Below are 11,656 nucleotides of genomic sequence, written 5' to 3' on the forward strand. Positions count from 1 at the left end.
TGTGCACACTCACACACACACGGGGCAGGCACAAAGCAGGTACCTTGGAGCGCAAAGAGGAGAGGGCAATCTGCCTGGCTAACTTCAGTGCTTCTATCCTCATGGCAGCAAACTCTAGCTCCTCCTGTCAAAGGGTTTGGTGGGGGGTCCCCCACAGGGAAAAAAATGTAATAACAACATGGTAAAAACGTTTGACACACCCCAAAATGTTAAATTTTAACGTGTGATTCGGACAACTCCTGGGTGACAAACACCCCAAATTCCTCTCATGGTGAGGACAGGGACACGAAACTCCAGGGCTTGGTTAGTTTTGAGGTAGCTGTACAAACAAATAATTTTTATTAGATGATCAGTATGAACAATACTTCATGTAAAGGAAATGTTTTCTGAAGCTAAAGCTGTTTTATCAGGCTCCTCTCCTTTCATTTCCATTTTAATGTGAATTTATGCCACATGCTGGTCTCAGTTCAACCTTTGCTGTTTTAAAGTTTCACTGTAAATATTCCAGAAAGTATGTCCTGACATACAGAGCTGCTCTGCAGAGCCATCTGCTTTTCCTAGAAGAAATCATGCCAAATTCTGCATTAGAGAAATTAGAGAAATTACTAGACAAACAAAGCCTGATTTTTATTTCAGCAGAATTAGGTCCTGAATCTCAAAAAATGAATCTATACATACAGACTTACTAAGGGCAGGTGTCAAGACAACTCTCCACACATCAAGTCCTGTGTTCAAGCTTAAAAAATCTGTTTTGAAAAGACTTCTAGAAAATACATACATTAGAGGTACAGGATAGGTGTTGATGAAATTTGAAGTTATGCATTATATGAATTACATGAGTTAAATGAAAATATCTTTGTTCCTCAAGTCTTTGAAAGGGGAAAGTAGCTTTGGAAAGAATTAAATAATTACTTTAATTCTTTTCTACATTCCCTCCAAGCCTCCCTCCACCCCTTTCAGATAAGGCAAAGCATTTCTCTGCCTGTGTATGGACCAACAGAAAGAAAGGTGACATTTATATTTCTGCTACAAACCTGAAGTTTCTGAGCAAATACTGGGGGGTTCTTTTCTGCTAGGTCAGGATCTAGATATTCAGGCTGATCACATATTGAGGCTTTCTTAGATATCCTATTGAGAAGAGCATCAGCAGAGACAAAGGAGTCTTCAGGAGACGTCTGAAGGGTAAAGAGGAGGCTGAATAAGCAACAGAGATTTTGCCCAAGTTGTTCTGGCCAAAAGCAAAATGCAAAACTTCTGGAGGAAAATAATTCCCCAACTCTTATGATACAGGACTTACAATTTCAATAGCCTCTGGAGTTGTTCCTAGAGTCATGGGCTCCAGATCTTTCTGCTTGGCCTTGTCAGGAGACTGTAAATGTGGCTCTTGGCTGGCAGTGAGGACTCTGGAAGCTGGGTGTGGTATTTTCATGCCAGAGGGCTGCTGGGCTTCAGGGTCTTCAAAACTTGACCTGCAAAAAGATTGAGTACATGTTTTCAGGGTGGAGCACAGTTCTACTTCTGGTAACAGCTGAGCAAGTCCTCTGCATCACTTTCACATGCATGTTTATAAATATAAATGTATTTATACACATACTGTTTCAACTCAATTTTACATCATTGTATCTTGTAACACTTTCCAATATCCTTTCAAAACAATGCACTGGAGACATCAAAATAAAACCAGTTCCATCAGAAATGTCACATTTCTTCAGTATTTCTCACTTGCCTTTTTACCCCTTTCTCATTGTGACCTACCTCTCTCCCAAAACACAACTCTTACTAACAAGAACATATGTCCTTGAAAAGCAAAATTATTGGAAGTAAACACAACTCCCACATCCTGGTCTTATGAACAGGAATTTGAATTATTTGTTCAAAGAATGTGTCCAGGGAAAGCCATGTTAAAATCTGCAATGAACAGATTTCTAGATTAATGTGAAAATCACCTCAGTATCTAAGGAAAAAGCTTGAAGTAGGAGGCCACTGCCCAGTAAAACAGTTGCAACTGTGACTATTTAGTTAGAATGTGAAGGAGAAATACATGTCCTTATTCCACCATGAAACTTGTGTATCATTGCCCTCTGTTCTCTATCATATGTGTACACAGATGGGAATCTATTTTTAAACAAATAACTTGGCAGCACAGAGGCAGAGAGAGGAAGAAGTGCCTGTGTACGTGCTCTGGGGGTAATGCCCTCCCCTGACACCCTCCTGCATTGCTGCAGTGACCTACCCTGAGCAGGGAGTTGTGGAGTCAGACAGTCTGATGGGAGGTGACTTCACTGGGCTCTCCTGCTGGGCATCAAACATTAGGTACAAGGACTGCTTCTTCGGGGTGCTATCATCCTGCTGGCCACAGGGAGAGAGAAACTCATTAAGCAATTCAAGCATTCTCCATTAAAGCTAATTCAGGTCACTGAAGCCTTCAGTGAGCAAATGAGTTGACAGAAAACTAATAATACAGGGTCAAAACCTAAACAGTTCCCTCTTTGTAGTGGCTCTTCTTCTCCAAATTTGGGGTTCTCAGATTTCTGGTTCTGTCAGGCTGAGGGTGTTACTAAAACATCCATTGAATGTTCTCATCAGTTTAAGCACAACACGACTGATTTTCTTAACATCCCCAGTGGATATCCCCCTACTGGATCCAGTCAAACTATCAAATCCATCATTAAAAAGAAGGTGAAACAAGTGATAATCTATAGTGCTGCATTCCAGACTCCACACTAATTCTGTTTCTCTCCTGCTTCACTCCAGCTTCTTCAAAGTTTTACTCCCAGTTTCTTAAACAGTTCAGGAGTTGGTATAGACAGCTCTGCACTGCTGGAAATACTGATTGGCTTTGAATCTCCAGAGAGAACTGCTATGATGCTAGCTTAGAAATAAAATCATAAAAAGGAACAAGCTTTACAGGCCACATGACAACAAAGCACAGGCAATTTACCCCAGTTATACCAATTTCAAGGAACTGGCTTTGCAAATCTGCCGCAGGCACATAATAATTAATTTAAAGGGTGGTGAGGCTGAGGGCATTATCAGGATAGGGTATTATGATAAGGGAATGCAAATGAATGGAAATGGAGGTGAGAACTTACAGGCACAGAGGAGCCTATTTTCTCCATATATTCTATTTCATATGAGTTGCCATATTCCAATTCTACAACAGAAACAAAAAAAGAGGTGTTAATACATGCCATGAACATGATTTTTTTTCAGAAGTAAATGAGAGCTCCTCTCATCGACAAGGGCCATTCCCCACTCTGCTCAATACTTTCCAATGACAAATTAAAAATAGAATATACAGAGAGAAAGTAAAAGGTGCACTAATACTCACTCATTTTCAACAATGAACCTGACACATTTCAGGCAAATCAGCTTGTCAGAAGAAAATTCAGCTTTTTAATTTGCCCCAGGGACCAGAATATTATGAAAGTTTCAGAGCAATTGCAGAGCACTGACAACTTTCCCCTATCATATTATCTTATCACGGAAAACACATTTTTGCAAGAAATGGCAATGCTGATGCCAATTTCTTTTAAAAAATATTTTAACAGCTGTTGAGAAAAATTAATTTCTATTTTTTTATGTTTATCACACTGTTAATTCAGAACAACTACTGTGCTATCACTTAAGAAAAAGATACCTAAAATACCTGCATGCTCATGAACCAGGGGTGAGACACCTGCCCAGCTTACTGGGCTGTTCTTTAGTTTTGTTTTCAGAGAAAGAGTCTAAGGCAGGAAGATTTACAAAGAACTCTAAGTCTAAAATTTAATAAAAATGCAAATCTTTACTGCCTCTCTGCTTCTAACCTCCCAGTTACACTGGAGGGAATAACCAGCATCTCTTCCCAATCCCAGCTGATAGAGGTAGAGAGCTGGAACACAGGAAAAGAGATCATACCTTCCTGCACTCAAATAAAAGCAAACTTCCTACAATGACAACTTAATTTAACAATTAAAAGCATAATTAATTCGTCCAAATGCTGTACTTTGTTCTGTTTCCATGACTTAATTCAATAAACCACTTGCATAATTTGATTTCCACTATAAATAAATCCTAAGGAAATGCACATTAGCATTTGCATTATGATAAAATCATGTGCTAAAATCCTTCTAGATTTGGGCAGCTTTTGAAAAGTAGGGCTTGCATTAGGAAGATGATAACTACCATTAAAATGTTTGATGTTTAAAAACAAACAACCCTGAAGATAACCTCTTGCCTGTTTTGTTGATTAAAAAAGTTTTAGAGGGTTCAATGTCATTTTACAATGCCTGAATTTCTTTTTTAGTAATAAAAAGCACTGCAAAAGGACTGTAATTCCACAATCTATTTATTTTGTCAAACAACCACTGAAGAGGAAGAGCCACAAACCCTCAGTACTGGCTGGGGATATTCACAGTAAAACTTGTGAGTGAAGAGAAAGCTGTAATAGCAGGCTCCTCACAAATAAATTCCTAGCACTGTATGTTTTTAATGGTAACAGAGAGCCAGGCAAGATGGACAACCTCCTGGTGTCAGATATCCTTTCTCATTCACTTTTCTCCCCAGTGAAAGCAAAACCCAAACTGGAAGGATGAATTCAAACCCCCAACGAGGAGCTGAACTGCAGGAGAAAGCCTGAAATCCCAGGTAACAGCAGCAAGAGTTTAGAAATGGCCTCTCTGTATCCCATTTATGCACAGCCAGCCCAGTGAGGTGTGTCAGGAGCGTTTATGGAGCAGCTTTATGCTCCAGAGAGCAATCCCTGGGTATGCAGGCACGCTCAGGGGCAGCAGACGTTCCGGCACTGTCCTCTGCTGGCACAGCCACAGGGATCCTCCACCTGCCTGCAGCACTACCAGCAGCTCTGCAATCCCAATCCAGACTGACTGCTGGGAAAACACGGATTTAACTTTACTGCTGACAAAAAAGAAAAAAGGCAGGGCACAGATGGAAACAGTCCAAGTAGAAACAAAAGGAATAACGCGGCTGGCTAAACGCAGTTTGTTTCGTCTCACTGCTCTCAGGAGTCTCCAGCGTAATTCCTCTCTCTCCTCTCCTCTCCAACATCATCTCCCCTCCAAAATCTTAGGCTCTGGTTATCTCTACACATTCAAAATCAGAAAAGCCCAGGATATCCCACGAAGCAAAATAATTATCTTTTATAAACACGTACAACAGACTTACTAAGTGATGTCCTCCAACTCCTCCTACAAATAGCTGCAAGATTACATCAGAATTTTCTGCTAATAATTACGGCTTATTCGGGTCTGTGCAACAGGAAAATGGCAGCAGCTATAGGCAGTGCCTGAAATAGATGAGGGCTGGATGCCCTGGCTGACTCGGGAGCTGGGCTGTATCCCTAAGAAGCAGTGTTAGGTTACAGGGTAACACATGGGTGTCTGGGAGAGGTAAAAATATCTACACCGAGAAACAGCGCTCAAATTAGTCATAAATTTCTTAAAGCTGCAGGAGCAAGACTGTCAAGGGGAAAAAATTATTATTTTTCGGAGATGGAAAAAGCGGAAGCATTGTTGATTATAATGAGTGTGTAATCTGAAACCCCGACTGTACCATGCAGCACACATGAGACAAGACAATTACCATTTAATTAGGAGCTTTGCTCACTTTTTTCTATCCACTTTGAAAGCTAAAATGATTGTTTCAGAGTGTATCTCACTATTCTTTTGTTCCATTTCCATATAGTTTCCATTTTCCCAGATTTAGGGGGGATTATTTTCTAAAAAATGTTTAAGTTATTTTTTAAAATACAAATACAGGAAAATCAATGTCTAAAATTTATAATTTGACAATAAAGCCAAATGAATTAATCCAGACTGAAATACTTATCTGTTTAGAATACTCAAGAGATTTCCAAAAAGCCCAGGGCACACAATCATGTGCAGATGAACAAAAGCACTGTGATTGCTGTTGCTTTTTGATGTCAAACACCTTGACCTAGAAGTTTAGCAGTTCTTAATCAGGCATAAATTTAGACCCAGCCTAAAATGGCATGAAGTAGAGTTAATGGTAGACTGGGACAGGGACTGAAAGGTTTGGGAGAAAAAATGAATTCTGGTCAAGAAGAAAAAGTTTAAGCCAAGTTAAACTCAAACATGCTTCCCACCCACAAAGCTGAACATCTGCCTTTGGAGCAGATGTTGCAAAGCAGAATTCCCTCTGGTTGTCCCCCCAAGGAAGGCCACACACACATTTTCTTAATTCTGTCTCTTCCAAATTTCACAGACCTGGAATGACAGTTCTCTAAACAGAAACTTCCAGCTTTAGCTCTCAACTGCTCATAGGAAGGTACAGCAGGAAAACCTTTAAGAGGCTGATCTAGTAGGGAATTTTATCTGGACATTTGAATGGTAACTATCTTACAGAGGGGATATCCTGGACCCTTTCATGCATGAAGATACTTGGAGCCCGGGAAGCTGGAAGAGAGATGGCATGGTATGGGTATTATTGCAGTAATACCAGAATACCAGGATAATGCAGAAAATTTGAGCAGAATTTTAACATGGGACCTTTTCCCATGCAGGCTAAGAACAAGCTCAGGCAGAATCAGTAGTTCAGTGACTCTGGAGCAGTATCAGACCCCACTGTCCTGTGAAGGCACTGAGAGAATACATTGCTCACAGAGAAGAACAATTAACTACACAAAGGAAGCAAAAGCCTTTCTCTGAGAGGCCTTCTCATTTCCCTTTAAGCACTTTTCTTCCTTGAAAACTCAAGGCTGGGGTGTTACATTCAGCTCCCCATAATTGCCACACTCCCCAGAATGGCCCAGAGAGCACCATTTTTAGGGTTCCCTAGTGAGAATGTGCATCCAGCAGAGCACAAGCCACCATCCTTGGCCAAAGCTCTCTCAGTGAACACCCCCTGGCTGGAGCAGACTGTACCCTCTGTGGGAGAGCTGAACTTGGTCTCGTTGACGAAGGTGGACAGGTCAGAGGGCTGTGGATAGTCCTGCTTGTCGGTGTTCAGGTCCACAGTCATGCAGGTCCACTTCTGCCCCGTCACGGAGGACGCCAGCTTCTCCTCATCCGTGGCGTGAACCACCGTGGAGATGACAGGAGGTGTTTCTGGAGTTGGCAGTGGAGTAGGATCCTGCAGCAAACAAGAGCCAATTAATTCCATTATCTTTCACTAACACATGGAACAGCTCAGTCTCTGAATTCCTCTGCACAGCCAGAGCCATCTTTTTAATTCCGTAATCTCTGCTGCAGTGCTGTATAAAATACTTAATGGAAAATACTAACTCTACCAGCAGCAAGTTTTCCCAGTATAACTAAGCTCTTTGATGATAAACACTTGCATTGCAAAGCTGCTTTGATAACAGGGAAGAAAGAGGATCCAAAGCTGTTGAAATCTGTTAGGCACTTGACACAAGTGGCACACATCATCCAGCACTGAAGTCTCTGACTACCAAAACTGACTTTTTAGGCTTCCCTTATAGAAGCAAACCCTCGTAGGTCCACGAGGTCATGAACCCTTTCCCCTTTCTTCACTTCTACGCTGTCAAGCAGCACAAATAAAAGGGCAGGATGGATAACAGGAAGGGGAACAGCACCATGGAAGGAGCTGTGCCTTATCAAAGCAGTCAGGCCTTTGTGGAAGAGCAGCTTTTGTTAACTTCTCTTCCAAGAAAACCACCTGCCAGCAGTTTACAACACGGAATCCCAAGCACATGTTCTTGATAGATCAGCCCACTTGGTTTATTTCTATTTCCCTTCCAGCCCACCAATTTGGTGCACTTAGCTCCTTACTTTCTAATCTAAAAATTTCAGGGTGGATAGTGCTAAGTCTCATTTTTCAGACAACTGACTGAAAATATTTATTTATATCCTTGCTCCATCTTAACACAGGGCTTTGCAAAGTACATTTGCTAATACTCTGGAATTCCCAGAGAAAATACTAGATCTACAATATATTGTGTACACGCTTTTAGAAGACAAATGGTTAATGCTTCATGGTATGAGCCCAATGTGCTAGACTTGGACAAATGCATATGTTCTTTACAAAAATCTCCTCTATTTTTATAAGTCTACAACAAAAATATCTTCTGTTATTAAACATACAATTCCATAATTAAATGGATCAAACTTCCTTCTTTTCACCCCTTCAAGAACACAAATGACATGCATCAAAATAAGGTAGCACTTTACCTGAGAAGGAGGATCTGATAGTGGGGATCTTTTTGGTGATTTTTTCACCCTAAATGTATCACTGAAAATAAAGTTCAAACTGTTAATATGGTAATCGCAGCAAGAATCAGGTCATTTCACACTTAGCAAGAGACAGCCACAGACAATGCAACCTCTGTAAGCCCTTCTGCATTAAAATCCCATCCATTAGGCAGCAGCACCACAGAGAAACATGCCATGGGTACATATTTTTGTCATGCACTTGGAACAGGCCTCAATCCCTCAAAAGCTGAGAACAGCAGGATTGCCATATTTTTTCATGCTAACTCCTGACACATTCACAGAGCAGAGTGCTGCAATTCAAATCTCTGCTCCACCACAGGCACCCTCCGGGGCCCTGTGGAAATGATTTAGCTTCTGTCTGCTTCAGTTCCACATCCCCAAATTAGGCCAAACCCACACTTTTACCTGAGAATTCAAACTGATAATCTTAGGCTCCAGTGACCCCAAAAACATGAATAACTGTATAAAACCATCTGAGGCAGATGCAGTTCCTCAGATGCCAGAATAAGCTGTGCCATTACAACTGGACACAACAGACCTTTTTAAAAACAAATACAACAAGAAATATGGCAATTCTGCTTCCAGTTCCCCTGACACCTCACACTGCAGACTGGGAGCACGGACACTGCAGCCCCCCAAAATCCCACAGGTTTGCATCAAGCAAAAGGAATGAAGAACATACATTATGTCATGCTGGTGTATAATTCTGAATGTTGCCTTTATTCCCAATTTGCTAAAAATATTTCCTAACCAGGAATAAACTACTTATCTGTCTGTTCTCGAGATGCACATTACCAAAGTTATTCAAAACCACTGATGTTACTAGCTACAGAAGGGAGAAAAATGCCACAGCAAACTCACTGATTAAGATTTTATGTTTGAACAGAGATGCAGTGGCAAAAATTCCTGCCCACCAGCTCATCCCTGATCAATCATAGTGAGGTTGACACCAGAAATTCTAGTGGTGGGTTTCAACTGGCAGAGGGTAAATCGATACCACATGTAGAGGGGAAAACAAATTGGGCAGCTGAATATTGGTGTGCTCAATGCCATTAATTATCTGGTTATGATGACAGAATTAACTAGGATAACTTTTTCCTTCAAGAAAGAGAAGCACTTTATGTAGTATTTACAAAGAATTGATTGCACAGTGTTGTTTAGTGGCAGAAATAAAACTTTCATATTATAGCTCAGGGATACAAAATACCTATAGTTTTTAAATGAGGATCTTCTTTGATAGGCAACAGATAATGAGGCAACAGATTCCTCAAACTCATTCACAGTCAGACATCTTACTTAAAATAGCTTTCATATGTGCAAGTGAAGTGAAATCACTAACATAAAAGCTTCATGCTGAATAATAACTGATCATGCTGCAAAATAAATAAGTAAAATTAAAAAGCCCATAAATCAAAGAGGAGATTTGAATTGTTAGCTTAGAATTACTTACAACAGAGAACATACAGACATCACATCTTCTACCATCCTAAGACAAAGAAGACAAAGAGAAGAGAGACAGACAGAAGGAACTGACAAAAAAGATTAACCTACAAATACTCTGCTAATGTTAATGTGTTAAGGCAATCTGATCATGCATATTTTCTAGCTGTATAATCTTAACCCCTACTTTTTACTGTGAAATAAACAAGAAGAAAAAAAATATTCATCAAGTCCTTCAATGTTTTCTTGTTCAATGTTATACTTTTGACATGCTTTCATCTCACAGAACACATTTTTGAAAGCTGACACCTTCAAGTTAAGTTCCTTTCAACACACTACCTGTCCTTGCCTTCCCTGATGGAGGCCACCTGCTTTTCAAAACACAGTATTTGTTATTATATGAGATGCAAAACTGTTCTTGAACGGCAGCTAAGCTAAAGGAGAGGGCACAGTTACTCCAGGTTTTGTCATGTTTGCTGATGTGTTGTGACAGTAGAAAAAGCTACTTGACCATTTCAAGCCATTTACCCAGGTCAGGACAGAAAATAACATTTCTTTAAATCTCAGCTGGTTTGGTTCTCTCCAAAACCTAACCTGGTGTTCTAACAGAGCAAACTGCTTTCCCCCAAAGCAGAACCAAACCCTGCCAAACAGCTTAGGCTAAGAGAAATTTTCATTTACTTGTAAGCTTGGCAGCTTCTGCTCATATTTCCTCACGTGCGATGCTCATGACAGCTTCCATTTCTAAACAGCCTCCAGCCATCCAAGAGCTTCCAGAGCAATGCCTGCACAACAACATCTCTATAAACCACCCATTTTTACTCATCACTGTGAGCTGGCACTGGGGAGGCATCAGCTGCTCTTTGCTCAGCATCACCTGAGCAGTATGATTAGTCTCCAAGCAGCTCAGCACTCGGATAGATGACCAGAGAGCAACCTGTGTGGAGCTCACATCTCTTGTAAAAACCTCATCTTTTCACAGGGAGGTCAATGCTTAGAGTGTTGCAGTTTCATTCAAGAACAAAAATGGCTTATTTTTATTGATTTAACACATGTTAGACTGAGTACATGGCTCAGATTCAAATTAGTACAAAGGCTCAAACTCATGCCTGGCTTCTTCACCTCTAATCTAGAATCTAATCTGCCTTTCCACATGAGGAATTAATTTTCAAACTTGTCCATAGGGTTTGATTTCTGCACCCCTCAACAGTGCTAATAAAACCTCCTGCCACTGCCTACCCTGGCATCCCACCTCAAGCCTTAAGGTAGTTTTCTTCTAGAAAGTACCACAGCTGCAGGCTGCAATGGGTTATTAATATGCAGAGTCTCATCTATGTTAAAAAAAAAAAAGAAGAAAAAAAACACTTGCAAAAGTAGGTTACAGGGCTGCAGTGAGCAACACACAACAGAACCCAGTGAAAGCAGTGCCAAGCACAGGCTGGGAATTCCTGCAGCCCTCCTGACCCAAGAACTTGTGAGCCCTGAGCTGGGGAAGCTTCACTTCCCCACCGTGATAAACACCAGCGCTGAACTTTGTGATTCTAGGGTTTTCCTGCGATGGATTTTCTCAAGGACAAATGTGGCTCAGCAAACTCTCTGTAAACTCATTTTGCTCCTAAATTAATAACTTTGGAATTCTTTCCAATATTCAAAGCAGATGGGAGAACCCAAGAGGCCCACTCTGGGGGTCTGTCAACTCCAGCTACTGGAAGACACAAGGAGACTCTGGCTGGCTGCAAAACTTGAAGATCTGGTGATATTAAAATTCCCCTCTGCACTTCCCCAGTAAGATTCAAATTGTTCCTCCCTTGCTGTCAGACTTTTAAATCTTCTTGGTTTGGACCAAATCAGTTTGGACTGGAGGCTTGGTAAAATGCATCATTTACCAGTAAGTTTCAGGTAAACCTCAAGAAGTAGCAACACCAGAAAAACCAGGCTCCTTTCCCAAAGAAAACAACTCAACTACACAGTGGTCTGAACTATCTAGAAGTCAGAAATGCACCTAGAATGAAAATAAAGGCACA

The 11,656-nt window shown here is 40.8% G+C and overlaps 1 protein-coding gene across 28 annotated transcripts in view; it reads right to left on the reverse strand.

The window, feature by feature from the left end:
- TACC2 (transforming acidic coiled-coil containing protein 2) overlaps positions 1-11,656 on the reverse strand; it is a 118,911-nt gene that overhangs the window by 18,690 nt on the left and 88,565 nt on the right. For 4 of the 28 annotated variants that reach the window (XM_023929979.2, XM_086900289.1, XM_086900305.1 and 1 more), the window contains 6 exons: positions 8,151-8,211; positions 6,885-7,092; positions 3,093-3,154; positions 2,234-2,349; positions 1,298-1,469; positions 1,035-1,175 (listed from right to left, as the gene is read on the reverse strand). In XM_023929979.2, coding sequence (XP_023785747.2) covers positions 1,035-1,175; positions 1,298-1,469; positions 2,234-2,349; positions 3,093-3,154; positions 6,885-7,092; positions 8,151-8,211 — 760 coding nt within the window. Of the gene's footprint in view, positions 1-43; positions 125-1,034; positions 1,176-1,297; positions 1,470-2,233; positions 2,350-3,092; positions 3,155-6,884; positions 7,093-8,150; positions 8,212-9,642; positions 9,679-11,656 lie in introns of all 28 variants that reach the window. The other 24 variants (XM_023929980.2, XM_086900306.1, XM_086900307.1 and 21 more) reach the window with 16 other exon arrangements.

The sequence above is a fragment of the Cyanistes caeruleus genome, chromosome 8, assembly GCF_971803275.1.
Source record: "Cyanistes caeruleus chromosome 8, bCyaCae1.hap1.1, whole genome shotgun sequence".
Taxonomy (NCBI): domain Eukaryota; kingdom Metazoa; phylum Chordata; class Aves; order Passeriformes; family Paridae; genus Cyanistes; species Cyanistes caeruleus.